Source organism: Poecile atricapillus, chromosome 3 (assembly GCF_030490865.1).
Source record: "Poecile atricapillus isolate bPoeAtr1 chromosome 3, bPoeAtr1.hap1, whole genome shotgun sequence".
Classification (NCBI taxonomy): Eukaryota; Metazoa; Chordata; class Aves; order Passeriformes; family Paridae; genus Poecile; species Poecile atricapillus.
Window position 1 is genome coordinate 50040407 of NC_081251.1, and position 19644 is coordinate 50060050.

At 41.9% G+C, this 19644-nt stretch overlaps 2 protein-coding genes across 3 annotated transcripts in view; one reads left to right on the forward strand and one right to left on the reverse strand.

Moving 5' to 3' along the window:
• The window catches only part of MCM9 (minichromosome maintenance 9 homologous recombination repair factor), a 53997-nt gene that overhangs the window by 21188 nt on the left and 13165 nt on the right, over positions 1–19644 (reverse strand). The window contains exon 7 of one of the 2 annotated variants that reach the window (XR_009277212.1): positions 13214–19613. The exons of the other annotated variant lie outside the window; for it this stretch is intronic. The gene's annotated coding sequence lies outside the window, so the exon portion shown is untranslated. Of the gene's footprint in view, positions 1–13213; positions 19614–19644 lie in introns of those variants that run through there. 2 annotated transcript variants of the gene reach the window in all.
• On the forward strand, positions 1942–13178 carry ASF1A (anti-silencing function 1A histone chaperone). The gene is made up of 4 exons (XM_058835323.1): positions 1942–2373; positions 6159–6274; positions 10744–10920; positions 12747–13178. Exons 1-4 carry the CDS (start codon positions 2265–2267, stop codon positions 12957–12959), a joined length of 615 nt encoding a protein of 204 aa, XP_058691306.1. The 5' UTR covers positions 1942–2264; the 3' UTR covers positions 12960–13178.

The window sequence follows — 19644 nt, forward strand, 5'->3', positions numbered from 1 at the left end:
TTACAGAAACACGGAGTACTAGGCAGTACCCCGGCTAGGCTTATTGCTGAACATTCTGTGGTGGGGGAACACAACTCGCACCCTGGAGCCATGGGCACTTTCTGCTCTCGCCCAGAGCCGTGAGGGACGCCACTGGCACCGCAGCGCGGTGTCACCCTGCCCGGCACTGTCCCCTGTGCATGGCGGCCGTGAGATGGCCTCTGCTGCAGGCTCCTGCCCCCACACAAGATGGCTTCCCCTGCTGCATGCAGGGCCCTCCCGCCGGCAATGCTGCTGCACGAGCACCATGTCCCATCTCGTCGCTCTTCAGAGTACCCAAGCCCTCCACAAACAGAGGAAGGGGATGGCTTCCTGACAACCCGGCTGTGTGACAGGCACGCTTGGTTCCCTGCACAGCCCCTCTTGGGTGGCCTCTCCAGCAGCAGCACTCGGGGCCATGCGGACAGCCCGTCCCACCCAGCAAACCCGGTTTGCTCAGGGGGCTCCCCAGCCAGCAAGGTGCTGTATCCCGGCACACACATCCCGTGCCATCGGCCAGGAGGTCGCTGCCGTGGGCTGCAGGCTTGGGCTCATGAGCCTGGCACCAGTGCCCAGCCCCACTGCCCTGAGCTGGGGGTGCTGCTGGCATCCGGGACCCCACCAGCACCCAGCACAATCCGCAGAGAAAGAGGGAAATAAACCCACCAAACAAAGCATAACAAAAACCCAAAGAGCTGAAAGGGCCCTAAACTGAAAGTGTCCCTTGGCAGAGGGTGGAACCCCACAGGCAAGACGGTCTAGCCTATAAGTGAATCACTGCTTTCATTCTTAGGGGATGCTGAAAGCTTAATGCACCTTCCTGCTTAATTAGATTAGTTTTGTGCATTCAGAAAGCAAAAGTGCTTATTCTATAGAGGTGTGGGGAACCATGTAATCAGGAGTGCTGGACTAAGAGTAGTTTTTCACCCTTCCCAAGCAGCCAGCACTGCAGTTGCTGTTTATACAATACTGTACAATCTTAGCATATAAAAAAAACACCACTTAGGACTCTTAACACTTCTGAATCTTCCCTTTTATAAACAAGGTTAAATAAAACTTTAAAATGATCTCTGGTTGCAAGCAGTTTTTTGTCTTGTTGGAATACAATGCTTTAACTTTTTGCCTGAAGTGAATGGACAAAAAGATAGTTTTGTCTCTGTTCTACCCATTGTTCTAATTTAGTTATGATATTTTGCCCTGCTATTTTTTTCAGCCTCGATTTTCATGTTAGAGCACTTTCCAAGCTGGATGTGGTCTTACATTGTTTACAACTTGCAGAGGATAAACATTTTGAAAGGAAATTAATTTCTTCTTCAGCTCATATGGTTCACAACTTAAAATATAATACACTGACCAAAAAAAGCATCTCCAATATATGAATCTAAACCTTATCAGTTTTTATAAAAGTTATTGTGGTAAGCAGGATAAACACAGTCCCATAAGCTATATGCCAGCAATTGAAATAAAGTCACATCTTAGGATTTACTTCTTCTTTTAAATATAATCATTGCAATGCAAGGCAACAGCTTTCGAACTAACCTACAGAGTCTCTCTTGGTCGTGAATGGAGATCTGACTAGCTGTGAGGTAAGATCTTTCCTTCTGATTTTCCCATCGCCAGAATTTTAATCTTTTTAATGCATGCAGAAAAAGAAAAAAAAAAAAAGAAAAAGAAAAAATAAAAGAAAGAAAAAAAGGCTACTGATAAGCTCTCAGTCCTGTTCCTGGAAATCAGAGAAGCAGATGTTCCGCGGCTCCCTCAAGCTCGCCTGGATCATCTCCCGCCTTGGCCCCGCCCGTGGCCCCGCCCCTGATCGGCCCCGCCCCTCGGCGCGTTGGCGGTTGCCGGCGGCCGTTGCCGGCGCGCGCCGGGCGGGGGCGCTGCGGCGGGGGCGGCGCGGGGCGGGCGCGCGCGGAGGCCGCTCTGGCCGGCGCTCGGTGCCCGCCGTGCCCGCGGAGGGAGGGCCCTCGCCCGGCGAGTGGCCAATCCGGGCGGGCGCTGGCGGCGAGCAGGGGCAGAATGGGCTGTAGTTGAGCGAAATAGGGAAAGCGGCGAACAGTGTGGAGCGTTCCCGGTGTAAATAAAAGGGGGGGCGGTAAAAAAAAAAAAAGTTTGTGGAAGTCGCCGCCCTGCAGCCTCGCTCGGGCAGCGGCGCGGGGGCTTGTGCGGTGCGGGAGCCCGGCACGGAGGACTTTAGTGCGCGGCGTTAACACGCTCTGCCTATTGTTTGTGTTTTTTTCCAAAATATGGCAAAGGTTCAGGTGAACAATGTAGTGGTGTTGGATAATCCTTCTCCTTTCTACAATCCTTTCCAGTTCGAAATCACATTCGAGTGCATAGAGGACCTGTCTGAAGGTGAGTAGAATTTTTCTCCCCGATACGGATTTTGCAACCCCGGGCTCTGAGCTCGGGGCATTGAAGGCTTAAACTTTGCACAGGCCTGCGCCTACAATTTAACAGTCTCTCCACCTCGGCCGCATCGCCGTGCCGAGCCGAGGGGATGTGCCGGCCGGGAGAGGGGATGTGCCGCTCCCGCCGAACCCGGAGCCGGGGAAAGTTGGCGGCGTCCGCCCGCTCTGGGCGCCGAGCCGGGCCCGCCGCCTCTCCCCGCCATCGGCGAGGCGGCGAGCTGCCGCAAGTTGCGAGGAACTTGTTAGAGTGGAGGTAGCCATGTTGCCAGCTTTGTGTGTGCGTGGGGGGAGCGAGCGGGAGAGAGGAGGGTTGAACCGGGCTCGGCGGCCGCGCATCCCCGCGGGCACACGGGATGCTGCGCGTTTAGCGCGGCCGGTACTCGGAGCGCGGAAAACGCTCCGCGGGGATGCGTTTTGCTGGCCTCGTGCTCCATTTTAATACTATTAACAAAAAAAAAAAAAAAAAAAAAAAAAATTTAAAAAAATTTTTAAAATCACGGTGGGAGGCAGGGGCGGGCTGGCTGGCTGGCCCCGCATGCTGGCAGTAGGCAGCCGCGGTAGGTGCGCGGGGCCGGGGGCACGGCTTGGAGGGGAGCGCTGGCTGCGGGAGCCCCGCCGGGGGGGAGGGGGCCGCCTGCCTGCCACTATTTTTGGAAGTCACTCGAAAGTTACCGGCAGCCACCGGCGGGTGGGGGGCGGCCCCGGCCTTGCCACCGCACGGGGACCCCCGTCCTGAGCCGGGGCCGCCACCGCGCTCCCGCCGCGCTCCCGCCTTCCCCCCGTGCCGGGCGGGCCGCGAGCCGCCCTCGCCCCGGCCGCGCTCCGCAGCGCCGCCCCCCGGCCGGCCGCGGGACGCGCCCCGAGAGGCCGCGCGTCGCCCCGCGGGCGGGAGTTTCGAACGGCTCGGGGCGAGGGAGGGAATGCGGGGCACTCTAGCCCGCCGGCGGGCCGGGGAGCGGCTGCTGCCACGGGAGCAGGAGGAGGCCGCCCGCCTGTGAGCGGGAGAGGACACTGCCTGTCCGGCAGTCGGCGGAGCCCAGCGCCGCCTGGTCGCCAGAGAGCCCCGCGGGCGGAGGGGCGAGGGCAGGGCTGAGGAGAAGGGGAGTTGCGTACTGTCCTGGCTAAGGTGCCCTGGCAGGCTCGCTATCGCTGCGGTTTAACTCGCTTCACCCCGCCTGCCTCTGCAGCAGCGCGTACTCGTGCGTGCCGGCGGGATGGTGACAGCGCAGGGAGGGAGGAAGGGAGGGACGGCCGCCGTGGCGGGAACTTCAGAGGAAGTCTCGCCTGAGCCAGGGTTTCCTCTAGGCCTCCGCCGCCTGTCTCCTGCTTCTGCAGTAGCTGGAGCTGTGCTCCTTGCCCTTCGCCACGTTGCTGGCTGGATCTCTCCGGTCAGCCTGGCCCCATCCGAGGTGCGGCATCGGACCCCCTCCGTGGCAACTGCTATGGCAGGTGGCAGTGCCAGTCACAGGGGCTCTGTGCAAGATATTAGGCTTTTCCTTCCAGTTGTGTACAGCTGTATGTGATATGCTTCTCACACTCAGGATTTATGTTAGAGTTAATCCTGGACAGTCGTGATGAGAAGAATTATAGATGGTCCAGTGCAGAATTCTCAGCTCCTTTCCCCCACGAACATGCAAGGTAGACTATAGGATATATTAGGGATGAGTGCTGCTATCTTATACATTTAAAAATAAGATTAAACACAGCCGTTGTATACTTGATGAAAAGTCATTGCCTTAGCTTTTCTGTGCTAATACGTCTGTTTACTGTGCTGTTTTCAGCCCATTCTATGCAACGCTGATCCTAAAATTAAATCCATGAACTCCAACTCTCTTAAAATTGTTGGTCTGTATCAACATACTTAAATAATATTTAAAATCTGTTTTTAAAAAGTCTAGTTTTAGTACTAAGTATTATGAGTTGTTTAGAATAAGTTTTATACTGTTCTCCTAGAATAATGGGACAGAATAGTATGTTAGTCTTAAGCAGTTTAGCCTAAAAGGCTTCACTTCTTGTAAGTAGTAATTTGTCCTCAGATGCAGACAAGAAAGTTCCTTAACTAGCCTGGATGAGTACCCTGCAATACTGGCAACAGCTAGTACTTCAAGCTTAAAAAGTAAATAAAACCTCTGATACAGTACCTGGGAAACTGCACTGTGTTTTACAGAGGAGTAAAATCCCTTCCCAACCCCTGTTTATTATGATAGTTAAACCCGCAAAACCTGCACTGATGGTAAATAAAATAAGCAAGAAGAATTCACTAATGAGGAAAGAGACTTGCAATCTTAAAGCAGTCAAATTCTGTTCAAGTGCTTTTTTTTTTTTTTTTTTGTGTTTAAGTCCCATTTCAGCATCTAGAAACCATGAAGCAGACCTTTGAATTTTGCCGAGTGTACTAATCAATTAATGTAATAGCTTACAGGTTTGTGCTTTTGCAAAGGCAATCAGTGCATTGTTCACAAGGGGGAAAAAAAAAGAAATATACCATGTAAGTTTTTAAGGTATAGTTCTGAAACAACAGCTTAATTAAGAAAAGAAGTGTTAGTTACAGTTTTTTGTAATGGTGGTATTTTTTTCCCTCGATTTAAAAACCCCAAAATCTGTCTTGCAAGATTAGTTTCAGATGTAATACTGCTTTTGAATCAAAAAGGGAAGGTGAAAAGCTGACCCAGGAAGAGCTAATTTGCAATTTCTACTTGAAAACATCTGTGGGGGAGAGGCTGAGTTAGAAAAAACTGAATTGTAATAAATGTTGGGGTTCAGTGCTTGGCTTTAAGAAGCAAAGTGCTACACTGTTGTTTTTGGGTTTTTTCCTATAATTCCATTTCATGATGTAGATAAGATCCAAGCATCACTATCTTGAAGAATATGGTCTGGTCATGCTATCACAATTTTATGTACTTCTGGATAACACAAGTGACACATGAAGTGTAACTTTTCTCTAAAAAATCCTTTTTCTGTTTCTGCTGCATCTCTTCTGTATTTTTCTTTTTATTCTTTTTATTCTTGGATTTCTCAGCCTCCTTTGGACTGAATTCTTTTGGGATCTTCCCTCGTGGGGAGCCCTGCTTATCTCAGTTCTTATGATTCGAAGAATCATTCATAATCATTCAAAATCATTCATATTATATGAAAATCAGTGTTTTTCTGGATCTTATAACTAAGTATCAGAAACAAGGGCACACAAATCTGTATTCTAGACTCCAACATGAAGGAATGAGGGCATACAGTTAGTGTGCCTGGAGCTTGCTTACCCAGTGGCTTTCTTACTCAACTAGCTACTGTCCATGATCTGTGTGTAATTTAAGCTGTGAGGTGTGTATGTAGAAGGTGGAAATTTTGGTTTTGGGAGGTTAGTTGGTATTCAAGGATGTGATGATTCATAGGCATCATCCCTCTGCTGCAGCCATTCTGACAGACTTTGAGAAGATGCTCAACATGGGTCCCAATTAGTAAAAGGGCCTTGTTTTCTGTATAAAATTTGAAAATTAACCTCACTTTGAAAATAGAGGGATTCCTATGGTACAACTGGCTAGAAAGTGAGATGATCTGGTTCATGAGGACAGGGTCAGGCATCAGTAAATTTCTCTAAGACAGGTCCTTGTTGTTTTAGGCTTGTTGCCAAAGAAGTAATTTTAGGCTATGCAAAACTGTAGATGGGCAAGAGTGGAAGATCCCTAACTCCAATGATAAATAATGTTTGTTTTTCTTTCTTTTTTTTTTATGTAGATTTAGAATGGAAAATAATTTATGTGGGTTCAGCTGAAAGTGAAGAGTATGATCAGGTGTTAGACTCTGTTTTAGTTGGACCTGTTCCTGCGGGCAGACACATGTTTGTATTTCAGGTAAGTTTGATTTAACCGTTTCTAAAAGAGTTATATTTGTAAATTATAATATCCCTAATTTGTTTAGGGATAACTGCGTCAAACTAAGAGACACTTGAAAAATAATGGTAAAAAAAAAATTATTGCACTGTTCTTGAGCTTGTACTTCCTACCCCTGATATTTCTTGGTTATATTTTTTTGTGGTATCAATAATAACTGATAAAAGCACAGTTCCCATAGCTACTGATAATTTTAACCAGTCTGGTTCATAATCAGCAGTGCCATATGCCTGGTTTACACCAGCACCATCAGGCTTTCCTCTTCTGCTGGTGGTGGCAATTTCAGACAATCAAGAGAACTAGGTTAATGTAGACAACAGCTTCAGATGATCAGGCCGACAAACAAATTGTAAAACTCAGCCAGAACAATCAAGAAGTTTCTGTTTGGCAGAACGCATGTTCAACTGTGATGTTTGGCTAAGCATGCTAAATTGTAACAAAATACAGTGATTTCTAAAATAAAAGATAGAAATTCAGTGGTAAATGGGAGGTGTTTAGGACACAAAGGTGTAGATCAAGACTGTGCAAAAAAGTCTAGAGCATGTAACAGTCCTATAAAATATTGCTGGTTAAAGCCAAAAGTTAATAAGGAATAACGAAGGAAAAGAAAACAGGAAAAGAACAACACTAAGATGGCTTACTGGCCTAGTCTTCTTTCTTTTTTAACTCACTGAGAAGAAAGGGGGGAAAACTTGAAGTGGACTTGGCTGAATTCTTACAGAAGCTTTCTTTTGTTTGGGATAATTTACTTAGTGGTGGTGAAGTTTTTTTGTTCATTTTTTTTATTCTAAACTATAATTTTTACTAAAACACATTTTTCACTATTAAATACTAGAATTTGTCTTGTAAACTGACAACAAAATTGATTGGATGAAAAATCAGATAGGAACAGCGTATGTCTTATTGTATAAGAACTCTGCTATTTTCTCAAATACTATAAATTCACTTAACTAATGACAAACACATGCTGAAGTATGAGCATTAAAAATCCCCAAAGTGCTAATGAATGCGCTCCCTTATTTCTCATGGTTACTGTAACTGGTTTAAAATAATATCAGCATTTGTGAGGCATCCTGATTAATCCTGTAAGTTCCAGGAAAGGTAGTTTATTTAGCATTTTGGGGGTGTTTGTTTGTTTATTCTGGGCTTTTTTGTTTTGTTTTTTTCCTTACAGGACGGGCTTAAAGAATAGGATTAGACTGGAAGTTGCAGCATTTATCAACCACATACATGCAAATCAGGGCTGAAACATTTCCGTTTGGTTTTGGAGCCAGGCCCAATTTTTCCTTGCTACAAATAAAGCAGATGTGTAACAAATGCATCATTTATTAACAGTTTTTCCACTATCAAGCCATTATAGCTTATGGCATTAATTGGCCAGAAACAGGTGATCCTTTATTGCTCTCAAAGGGGCTACCTTGCACTTGTACATGGGAAAATCAGCTGGCATTTACATTTCTAATTTAAAAGATACATTGTTCTCAATCAAAGGTCCAAAGATTCCTTGTTGAAGGTGATAGGAAGACACAAGAAGTAGGTGCCTGAAAAAGGCATATTTTGTCTGTATGATTGGGTAGGTCTCAAATTAAATTTACTGGTCGTGCAGTTTCTGTAGAATGGACTCAGCACTTGTGTCCTGGTTATAAATGACACTACAGCTAAATTAGGAGGAGATGTGTAGAGATTTTGCTTAGATTGGCATGGGTCCTGTAAGAGATTCCTTCTGTTAAAATATCTTTTATATTTCTTATGGAAGTACAGTTGGGTCTGAGTATATTACACTTCAAAGGCTCTGGATTTCAGGTGAGGGTAGGACTGAGCTCATGTGTACGCAGGAGACCACCAAAACCCGAAGCGCTGCAAGAAGCCTTTGCTGATGACTGAAGCAGTTCTATTCACCAAGCTGAAGCAGCCTGGGATACGGAGAAAACAAGCAAGGGAAGGCAAGAATGGGGCAAAGCATAGAGCTGCAGGAGGCATGTGATACAAAGAAAAGAGATTGTGTTCGTGGGGAGTAGCATAAGGAAAGGACCTTTGCAGAGGAGTATAAAATTTTCAGATAATCTGCTGTAGATTTTTCTAGATGAGAAAATGGCTGAAATAGCAACTAAAATGGAGTACCGCACAGATAGATTACCAAGGATGATAAAAACACCTTAGATGAAAAAAAGATGCGTATCAGGTTGGGAATTCAGCCTTACAGAAAGATGGATAATTACTGTGCTTTTGAGACATACAAAGGCAGCTTTTTGTTTTAAAACCCCAAAGCATTACCTTTAAAAGAATTGCCTTAGTAAAGGCCCATAGCTTGGCCTATTTGTTTCTAAATGCCAAGATATATGTAGTGAAACCTGATTCCTTCTCAATTCTCTTAGGAATTTGTAATAAAATCACAGAAACTTCGAGCATATAAGTACATGAATAATTTATTATCCTTAAGTGGGCATAAACTTTTGCTACCTATTCTGCAGTAATAGCTAGGTGAATAAATATCATGCAGAAAAGCAAGATAATTCAAGGTAACATATATATGGGCTGATTTCATAATGTAATATAAGTAATAAGTAATATAAGTAATTTATAGCATAAAATGACGTATTAAGACAGTGATTGTTTATGCAAAAGCTAATCTACTGCCTCTGCCCACCAAAATAACTGTTTGCAGATAATCTGCTTATTTATCATTTGGTCATTCCAACCTCTTTTTTTTTCTTCCACCTGTTTATGATCTTTGGCTCCTGAGTAATTAAGAGGTTTAAAAAAACAGGACGTTGAAAATTTGAGAAAACTGTTTTAAAACCGTTCTCAGTGTCTTTCATGCAGCAAAACAATGCCTGAGAGATAAGTAGGATTGGAACAGAGTATTTATTTGGGTTCAGAACTGTGTTATAGGATATTACAAGACAGAAAATGACAGTGGGAACCTGGAAAAAACTATGATCCTACATTAGAATGTGAGTTGAGTTTAATGAGGAGTTAAATGGAACATAGTATTTCTGTTGCCCATTACTGTGGAATTTAAAGTGATCAGATAGTTCTGGGCACTGTTAGAACAAGACTACTGAATTAATGATTTAATCTGTATGGCAGTACTTGTGATTTCTTCAAGCTTCTGCATTTTTTCTGTTCCTTGGCCATCTTTTCTGTTCCCCTATGCTAGCTGTAAAGCCATTCAGCCATTTTCTACTTCCTTCAGGGCTGGAGGAGCATGAGTTCTACCTGATTCCTGGTTTCTTCTCCTCCCTGTGGTGTATTTCTACCTGAGAGGTCTGACTCATCTAATTCTTCTGCAAAGTTCCTACAGCTTCTCACAAAAACCTAGAGTGGTTTGAAGGTTTAGAATTGAAGTGGCAAAGAGTAGAAGCCAATGCTGCATGAGCAGCAGCTCCCAAATTTCACCAGGCTGGAGCATATAAGTACTACAGAAAAGCAGAGATGAGAGGGACAACAGGAATTAATTCCATTCATCATCTGTCATTAGGGAAGGTTTGTTACACCCAAACCATCTGAACACACATTACTAATACCAACTGGTTCTCACAACATGGGTGTTCATTGTTGACTTCAGATCTTCATGTGGACTTGTAAATATGAAGCTGTTTTACTGTGCCTGGATTGCTGTTACTTTAAATCCTGCAGCAAAATCAGGCATCACATTTTATCAACAGATGTGGTAGTTAGGAGGCATTTTAAGGGACTGATGTGAGCCACGTTTTATGAGGCAAATTTTATTGATAAGTAACTGCAGAGCCATGGTATGTAAGGACATTGAGGAAGATTGTATCAGTTGCTTATTAATTAGGTTTGCATAGTGGCTGAAAATATTCAGGTGTCTTAGAGAGGTGATGCATTTAACTGCATAAATTTTAACGAACATAGGTATTAAGAATGAAGCCAGAGAAATTACTTTGTTTCTTCCCTAGAAATCTGGAACTGCGCGAACTGTACCATAGCCGATCCCTTTTCTTGCTGAAGTATAATTTGCAAACTGTAGTTTTAAGGATTTAGTCTTGTTAAGAGCACACATACAGACCAATTAAACCTTGAGGAGGGTGTGTGAGAAAATAAGCTTGCTCTACTAAATTACCAAGATGGGCTGGAGAACCATGGCACTGTAGAACTGGAGTGATGTTGGTATTCCTGTCTGAACAATGGTTCAGCTGATCATATATTTAAAAAGAGTTTTGGATCAAACCTGGCCAATCACCTGTGAGAAATGTCACGAAACAATTTTACTGTATTCCAATTTTGTTGTTAGAGGATGGTGTTCTAAATCTAGGGCAGATGTTGTGAAAGCAGTATATTTTCTGGTTAACTTGGACAATATTAAATATTGTCACTTCTTAGCTGCTGAAACACACTACTTGAGATTGCCCTGCTAGGTAGACATGTGCTATCAATTTTAATTTATCTTTCCCTTTCACATTTAGGCTGATGCACCTAACCCAGGGCTTATTCCAGATGCAGATGCAGTAGGTGTAACTGTTGTGCTAATTACATGCACTTACCGAGGTCAAGAATTTATTAGAGTCGGCTACTATGTAAACAATGAATATACTGAAACAGAACTGAGAGAGAATCCACCAGTAAAGCCAGATTTTTCTAAGGTAAGGCATGTTTTGTTTTAGTCATATATCAGAGGTATGCTTATAGAAAGAGGTTTCTAAGAAACAAACCCAAACCCCAAGTGATTTCATAAAGTGCATGAGATGAGGCATCAAATAATGGAAAATACGTGGGGGGAGAAACTACAAGTGCTATGTAGTTGTCATAAATTCAGGTAATACTGAGAAACCATCAGAAATTTCACCATCTTTAAGACTTGTCTGTATTTTCACACTGACTGTGAAATAAACCATTGGATATATTTCTACCTGCACCACTATTTACAAAGTGGCTCTGTTCTTCAGAAAAACAGAATAATGTTTTTTCTAGGCCCATCAATCTGGAACTAAGTTGTAGATATTAATTTACTACAGTTGTTACTCAGCTTCTAGTGTCAGAGCTACAGTTTCTGCAAAACTTTTAACAAACAAACTGAGGAACAAATTAGGTGTAAAATGAGAGAACATGGGTAGCCTGGTTGGATGGTAATCTGATAAATGTCTAATTTGACAAAGGAAGTATAAAGTTATAAAAACATATATCCCTCATGGTAACAATTAAACCAGGACTAGAATTGAAAGATGAAGTGAAGTATTATGTTTTTCTATGCTTAATTTTCAGTGATCAAACACTAAGTATGTTCTGAAAATAATAGTGATGTTTGAGTGAGGATCATACCCAAACTTTAAGAACTTAATCCTTCTTCTTTATTTCTTTAATTTAAAACATAACTTATTTGTTATGTTGGTTGTCAATGCCATAATGGTGACTCCCTTTAAGCACCTGAATTTAGAAAACCTAGAACTACTTGTCTTCATTCTTTGTTTATATAAAAAGCTAGCTTTGCTGCTATGGAAAAGAACAGCAAAAGCTATCATATATTTGTATACAGAGTCCTTGATGTGAGTTGGGGACAAAATGGAAATGCACAAGTAGAAGGTTATTAGTGTGATTGATTAATTATTGGGTAATAAGCTCTACTAGGTTCTAAAAAAGAAATGGCCTTTTTATTTTGCAAAAGGGGTCAGGACATATTTAATGAGAGTACACTTTCTTGGAAAATAAAATTGACAAAGCAAACCTTTCCTGTGATCAGTCTTAACTGTCATAGTGAGTGTCCACTGGCGCTAAGTTGCCATCCTCCAGGTAACTATACATAATCTTTCACCCTTTTTCACAATAAAATCAGGAAGTTTTTTGGGGGTTTTTTTTGTTTGTTTTTTGTTTTTTTACTACACAAATGCAACATGTTTTCAAACGAAAATGAAGGCCAGCCATGAGAATAATATAGATGACTAATCATGTCCACTAAAATGTTAGTAGATAAATCCTCTTAGTGAAATCAGTCCAAAGTTTGGCAGTTTAAGGATAAGGTTGTAGTTGTAAATGAAGATGAGAAGTTGATGGAATTGATAGGTATTGCAAATACCATAAAGTTGATGCAAAATTTGCCTAAGTACTGTGGTTTGCAAAATCCTTGTGGGGGTAGAAGTTATTTGCTTTACTAAAAGCTGGATAAAATAATAAACACTTGCACTTTACTTGTGGATCTCTTTCACAGCCTTGACCTTGTGGAACAGTTAAAATGTTCTCTTGAGAAAGTGCTTGTTTTGCTGAGCAGGGTATTAGGGAAAATGAGAAAGTGTACTGTAAGCACATTCCTGATCCACAGGTAGTAGCTGTAGATTCACATTGATGTTAATTCCCTTTTTAAACGAATTGTTTTAGGCAAACAAGGCTATAGGGACTAAAAGGAAAAAATCTATATGAATATGAACTCCAGTTTAAGAAGTACACATTACAATCCATATATTTTCTTTTTTCCCAGCTTCAAAGGAATATTTTGGCATCTAATCCCAGAGTCACGAGATTCCACATTAATTGGGAGGACAACACTGAAAAACTGGAAGATGCAGAGAGCAGTAACCCAAATCTACAGTCCTTGCTTTCCACAGATGCATTACCTTCAGCATCAAAGGGGTGGTCAACATCAGAAAATTCACTAAATGTTATGTTAGAATCTCATATGGACTGCATGTGACTAACCACCATCCTTTTGGTACTGTATATGTGTTAAACTGTAAAAACAACCAGAACTATTTCCCTCGAGTTCCATAAGTGCATAGTTGAAGCAATGTGAAGAACTTGTTTTAAAACATCCTGTAGAAAGTTTATAAAAAAACAAAACCAAAAAACCCAACAAACAAACAGTATTTGAGGAGATTGTGAAATATAAATACAACTATTTTTAAGTAATTGCCTTTTTTTTCTAATGTGTTATTCTATGTGGTCTAAACCAAATCTGATTAAAGTATATGTATTCTCTCCCCTCCCCCCTTACTTTGTAAGCACTATTAAAAACTTAAAAACAGTTCAGAAGTTAAAACATTCAGGCAAAATGAAGGAATAATGCCATGTCCTCATCGCTGCTATCCAGATTGCCAAATATAAAGTGCCCTTTAATAGCATCTTAAGAACAAAACTGTCATTAGATGAAGTGTAAAGAAAAAAAGTGTCTCTTAATAACAAACAAAAAAGTCCAAAAATGTTCTTTTGCTCTGAAAGCAAACAGCACAGTATAATTTTAGGTGCAAGCTTCTTTTCCTTTCAAGGCACATACTTGTTACTTAAAGCCTGCAATTTGAGATTTACCATCTGCTATCTTGGATTTTAGATACTTTTTTTTTTTTTAATCTCCTGCTGCTGCTGCTGTTTAGTCAAACTATGGTTTTGTTCAGGACAGTGTTTCATGTATGTTGGGGTGGGTAACTCAGGAAAGAGCCCTTTTTCAGCCACCCTAATACCATACACAAGTGGTTGGAAGAATGCAAGCAAGTACTAGAAGATTCTAAACCTCAAAAGCAATAGTGTGAATATCCCAAATACACTCTTCTGCAAGATTACGGATCACTACTGGTTAGTATGTTTACTTTCAGGCATGCTTTATTGTCATCTTTTTCAGTAGTAGTAAGGAGTTAGGTTGTTTTCTTTCAGTTTTTTGAAACACCTGGAATTTTAAACTTCTGTTTTCTTTCTAGCCTTTAAGGCAATCCTAGTCACTGGTATAAACCCTGTTGTGGCAGGCATGACACAGTCAAAAATACATTACTTGCCCTCAAGCTCTTGCAGTGAGACATCCCTATTACCTGAGGAGGCATCCTTGAAAATAAAAGGAACTAAGCAGTAACCTGTAAAGACTTAAGACAGTATTACAACACTTAAGAATTTAGTTATTACTTTCAGTCCTCATTAGCTATATTTATATTTACTGTGCCTGTATGTGCATTTAAATTGTAATCTGTCATGCCAGATTACAGGAATGTAGTTCTACTGTTTACTAGTCACTGCCCAAATTATGAACCCTTGTAGGTTCTGGGCCCTTCAAAAAAAAGGTACATTTCATGATGATTAACAGCGTAGCTCTGAATAAAAATAGAATGCTTTCTGTTTTCTTTCTGCATTCTCTAATGGCGATGAAGATGTCCCAGGCAGTGCTTCTGTCTTTCCATATCGTTAGTGAAATTGCCTGCATTTCAAATATGTGTTTTTTAAACTGGAAAGGAATGACCTGATCCAAATGTTTTTCCTGTATGGAAGCTCAGCAGTACTTATCTAGGGTAGATGAATGAATTAATGAAATCCATTAATATTTGGAGGCCTAGTTCTAATATGTGCTCTTAACAATCTCTCTCTACTTGTTTAAAGTGATAATCAGAAATCTAAAAATATTAATAGTCATCAGTATGACAACACAAAGAACTAAGTGTTCCCTGAACTAGCAGTCACTTCACTTAAGGCTGAATTTCTGTGAACTTTATCTTTGATTTTCAATTATATTGCAACTTTTAGGTCTTCAGTGACATTTTGAGATTTTTCATGCACTTTATGTTCTATTTATAAGTCTACGATACCTCCTAAATGTAAGCATGTAAATAATTTGGTTACCTGCTGAAGGATTGACAGGCTTGTGAAGTATGCCTTGAATTAAGGTTACTGTAGTAGTGTTTCAAACTTTTGCCTCTGTTGAATATTCAAATGAAAGCATGATCCAAGTACAAGCTGTAACCAGAATCCATGCACTGGTAGCATGAAGGCTTTTTAGAAGTATATGCCACAACGTGATGGAAGCAAACCATTATTGCTGCTATTGCATATCCAATTGCAAAATTTAGTCAACAAAGTGATGTCACCCAGCAAACCAGTTAATTCAGAGGAATGGAAAAGTGAAGTTCTCTTGTCAGTCTAAAAAGTCATGTGTGCATGAGTACACATGGGTGCAATAAATGTCAGGCTTGACTGTGTCAGGATGCTGCAGCAGAGTTTGGCACCACTTTACCTGATAGACTCATGTGGCCTGCATAGAGGTGACCCACCTCTAGCAGGAAAAGGAATGCTGTGCTTGGTGAAAATTGGAGATGAACAACCCTACCTCATAACCTCTGCAAGATAAATGGGATTTCTATGCCTTTTGAGAAGGCTGGGTGCCTCAGGTCTTAGCAGTCCATACACCCTGCCTTCTGAGTATTTCTTGACAAAATCAGCCTCCAGAGACATAGAATTTGAGGAATCAATTTCCAATCCCCCAGAGACTTCAGGCAATATCACAACACAGACTTAGTGGTATTAAATGATAGACTGCATGTAGGGCATCTGTAAAGACGTGTCCCTGATCGCTGAACGTTTTAGAACAGCAGGTCTGTGCACGTGACACAGCCAACCAGTGCTGACATCACAGCATTACCATTTCAAGGTTGAGGATGTATTCACCTTACCACAAACTTTCACTTGCAGAGGCCACCAAGATGCAAAGGAATCCTACAGATTCTGCTGATGGGACTGGTGGTGTATCTCACTGTGTTTTCATCTCAGACAGGCAGACCATTAGAACACTGTCATAATGCTTATCAGAGGTTATTCATTTACAAAGAAGTAAGTGGATCAGACAAGGCAACATGGATGAAAAATGTGTGGTTTTTATGTCTAGCTTGAAAAAAGTTGTCCCTCAGCTTACAGTCACTGATTTATTCAGGCATCAACTTCAATGTGAATTACTGCAACACTTAAATTTGAAGGAATGGCTCTAGCTCCATCAGAATGGGTACTAGTGAAATTTAATGTTTCCAGTGGCTTTACAAAGCTCCACTGAAAAAGCCAACCCTCACTACCAATCTTCAACAATGAAACAATTTGGAACTTCACTACACCAACCACAGTAACTTAGTTTATGGTGTACCAGACACTGTTCTTGTGATGGGAGGGACAAAGTCACAAAGAAATTTGGTGATCTGACAGTCCATTATTTTCTTTGGACTGCCTCAGCTGCTGGTTTCCTGGAAGTCAGTTCAGACTGAAAGGTAGCCACTTGCAGCTAGACTGATTGTCCACTGACACCTGAAAATGCTAGTGGGAAGAAAAAAGGAAAAGCCCCAAACATGCTCTACATGTATACTCCTAGCAAACCCTCATTTTATCAGAGATAAAAAAAGGGCAAAGTTAACATCTGGCTTCTGTCTGGACAGCTGCAGATCCTTCACCTAATTACCCTACTCCTTATCCATAGCACAGTGGTCTGCAAGAGTACAGATTATGTAATTTATTTTGAGAGCCACAGAAGTTTGCTCAGGCGATAATGGGTTAATTGTTGCTGTTACCCCCTGGATAGGGGGCTCTGCTAAATTCCAGCCAGGAAGATGCAGCAGAACTGACAACTGTGTGTAAAGGCTGGCAGTTCCTCAGGCCCTCCTGTTTCTGTTTCCAGTTATAGTTCTGCTTCTTAAAAGCTGGTCTTGTAGTGTGTGATATCAGAGCAGGGCTGGAGAAGATGGATGGAGGGCTTTTTCCTTGATTTTTGGTCTAGGCAAAAATGATAAAAGGAAGACCCAGCTAGAGGCACTAGGAAGGCTTTCTTAAAGGCAAACCTGAGGCTTCTACATGGAACTTAGAGGGCCATTTCAGGAGAAGATGGAGGGAGGATACACTTAAAACAATTCCAGCTTTAGGTAATGCAGTTTTGGAGACATGGCTGGGTACTCACTGACCATGACTGCAGACACAAGAGAAGGTCAGAGGAAGGATGTGTCTGTGCTACACCAGATGCAAGAGAAAACAGCTACATGTTCCCAGCAGTGTTAAGAACTGGCTGAACTGAACTGGCAGAAACTTTTATGGAGTTTTTTGGTCTCCTTCCAAAACTCCCTTGCCCCATGAAATAAGGAGGCCAGCCTTTCAAAATAAGGGTATCCTCCAATTCATCCTATCTTACTAGGAGAGTGGGGCAGACCTACATTATAAAACTGGAAAGAAGGAGGGGCTTCACAGTATGGTAAAGGAAATGCTGAAGACATATGTTACCCATGCAAAAATCACTGCTTGAAATGCCTGCCATTTCAACAGCAGGATGAAAAAGTCTGATGAAGGTTGGCCTGGAGGTGTTAGAAGTGTATAAGACCTGAAACCTTCAACCAATATGACAGAATATTGCTCCTGCAGTAATTCCTATCCAACCTAACTATGGGCCTTCAGATATGAAGATGTTTGAAAGAACCAAATTTTTTGAAGACAGGCATCTCTTTGGCTAAATAATCGCTGTCATGCAGGTAGTCAAGGTAAGCTCTCTCAGGACAAAGCCATTTTGGAAAAGCATTATTCAGAAGAAATTAAGGGAACTAAAGAAGAGATAGGACATTGTTACAGATAGGGTATGTCTGACAATATTTTATTACAGCTTCAAATTTCATTCCTTTGACAAGTTTAGTAGACTTCCTATAGAGCTAAGGCCTTTCCAGCTTGAGGCCCAGCTGTTTAAGGAACAGCCAGTGAAGCCGTGATCTCAAGAAAATATTTTCAGGTTACATACTGATAGAAAATACTTCAAGTTCACGTACAATTTTAAATATTCAGGAAAACAATCCCATGGTAGAAGTGATGATCAGGGAACAGTAGCCTAAAGGCTGCATCTTTATTAATAACTTTATGAGGAACAGGGTATGAATCCATGGTGGAAAATGGTTTCCTGGCACTACTTTGGCTTATATGAACTAGGGAAGGCACAGGGACAGTTTGGAGATCTACACAGAGGGAAAAGTATCTCCAGTTTCAGAATCTTGCATACCTCAGGATACTGACACCATGTACTCTATTTATAACCACAGCTGGATGGCTCATGTCAGTGACTTTGGATTGGTTTCTAATGGATCAGAAAAGAGACAGCTGTTAGCACCTGAAGCCTGCCTACCAGGGGAAAGCTTAGTATGAAAGAAAAGAGGTGAATTCCCCTTGAGTTGGTTCCCTTTAACGAAAATAAAGGAAATCAGTAGCAAACTGCTGTTGGCATGATATGGACAGTGTTATATATGGAAAATAGCAGCAAAAAGGCAGTACTTGTAAGGTTCTGCAGAGGCTCTAAGAGGAGAGGCCAGAAAGGGTGCATGTCACACAGCTCAGAAAGGCATATTATACAGAACTGGAGAGCTGGAGAAACAGCTGATACTCTCCCAGATTTTTAGGCAAGCTGTTCTAAATACAGTTCACAAAATTCTTTAAGCAATCCATCTGTGGAGGGATGCAACACCAAACAAAATTTTCAGAAATGTGAACAGTCAAATATGCACTAGCAAGCAGCAGAATGACTCTGGCCTGGATGTCCATGAGCCCCAGACTTGCCAGCAGCTGGCATGCATTGGTTCCTGTTGCACACCACCAGATCACTGCAAATCTCAAGCTCCAGAGGTAAATGAAATATTTTCTTACTAGTGATTATCTCATCCAAATATACATAAGCAGCACTGTGCCTCTGGGGACTGCAAAACAGTTTCTTTAACTCAGTAGTAAGGTGAGAATCCCCAGAGAGATCTTGTTAAGCCTTCCTAAGTCTCCATCTTTATGGAAAACTGTGTATCAATTTCTAAAAATAAAAGGTAGCTGAATGACTCCCTGTGATTCTCAGAGAGACAAGTCAGGGAGAATGAACTGGGCCTGTAAAAAAAACAGTGTACACAAAGCAAAACAGCGGGACAGATGGTTCCCCCATCTTTCATTTGCAGATCACGAAGTCCTACAGTGGTCAAAGAAATTTTTTGCCATTGAGTTGTTGTGTGTGGGCTGGTCTGCCTGCCAACTGTCGTTAAAAGAGATGTGGGAGGAACAAACCCTGGTTCCTCATATAAGTTCTAAACTTGTAGAGAATTTGCAACAGAAAATTTCCGCTAAGTGTTTGCAAGAAAGGCAACTTAATAAAAAAGTAAGCTCAGAAACTTATTCACTGAGTGGAGGTAAAGTTGTTTTTTTTCAAAGCAGAGAACAAATTACTTGTCATTTGTAAGGGTTGTTTGCAGCAAGCATGCAACTTGAGCGGGTGGGTGAGATGGAAAGATGAAGGTCTTCCAAACCTTCAGCAAGAAAGCAGAGTTTTATCCTGGGCTGTACCTTCTGAATCAGGTAAACAGCACAGACTTGTTTAGAAAGTGCAGGGGAAGGCAGGAACCTGATTGAAAGGACCAACCAACAGCAAATAAAGCTGCAGGAGTTAGGTCACTGTTTTCTGAAATTCTACGAGCCAATTCCAGTCACGTCTGTATGGGTTGATGGGGCACATGATACTGCAGGGGCACAAAGTATCACAGTGGATCTCAGAGTATGTGATACCTAAGGTAGACCAGGAAAGAAAGAATTTTGGCACAAGGAGAATTTGATTAAACTTTAACACTCTCTCGAGTGTATTTATAACA

Coding starts and splice junctions, on each gene's coding strand:
- ASF1A (XM_058835323.1), top strand. CDS start 2,265: ATGGCAAAGGTTCAGGTGAACAATGTAGTGGTGTTGGATAATCCTTCT. Junction 6,275..10,743: donor GACACATGTTTGTATTTCAG/GTAAGTTTGATT, acceptor TTTCACATTTAG/GCTGATGCACCTAACCCAGG. Junction 10,921..12,746: donor TAAAGCCAGATTTTTCTAAG/GTAAGGCATGTT, acceptor CTTTTTTCCCAG/CTTCAAAGGAATATTTTGGC.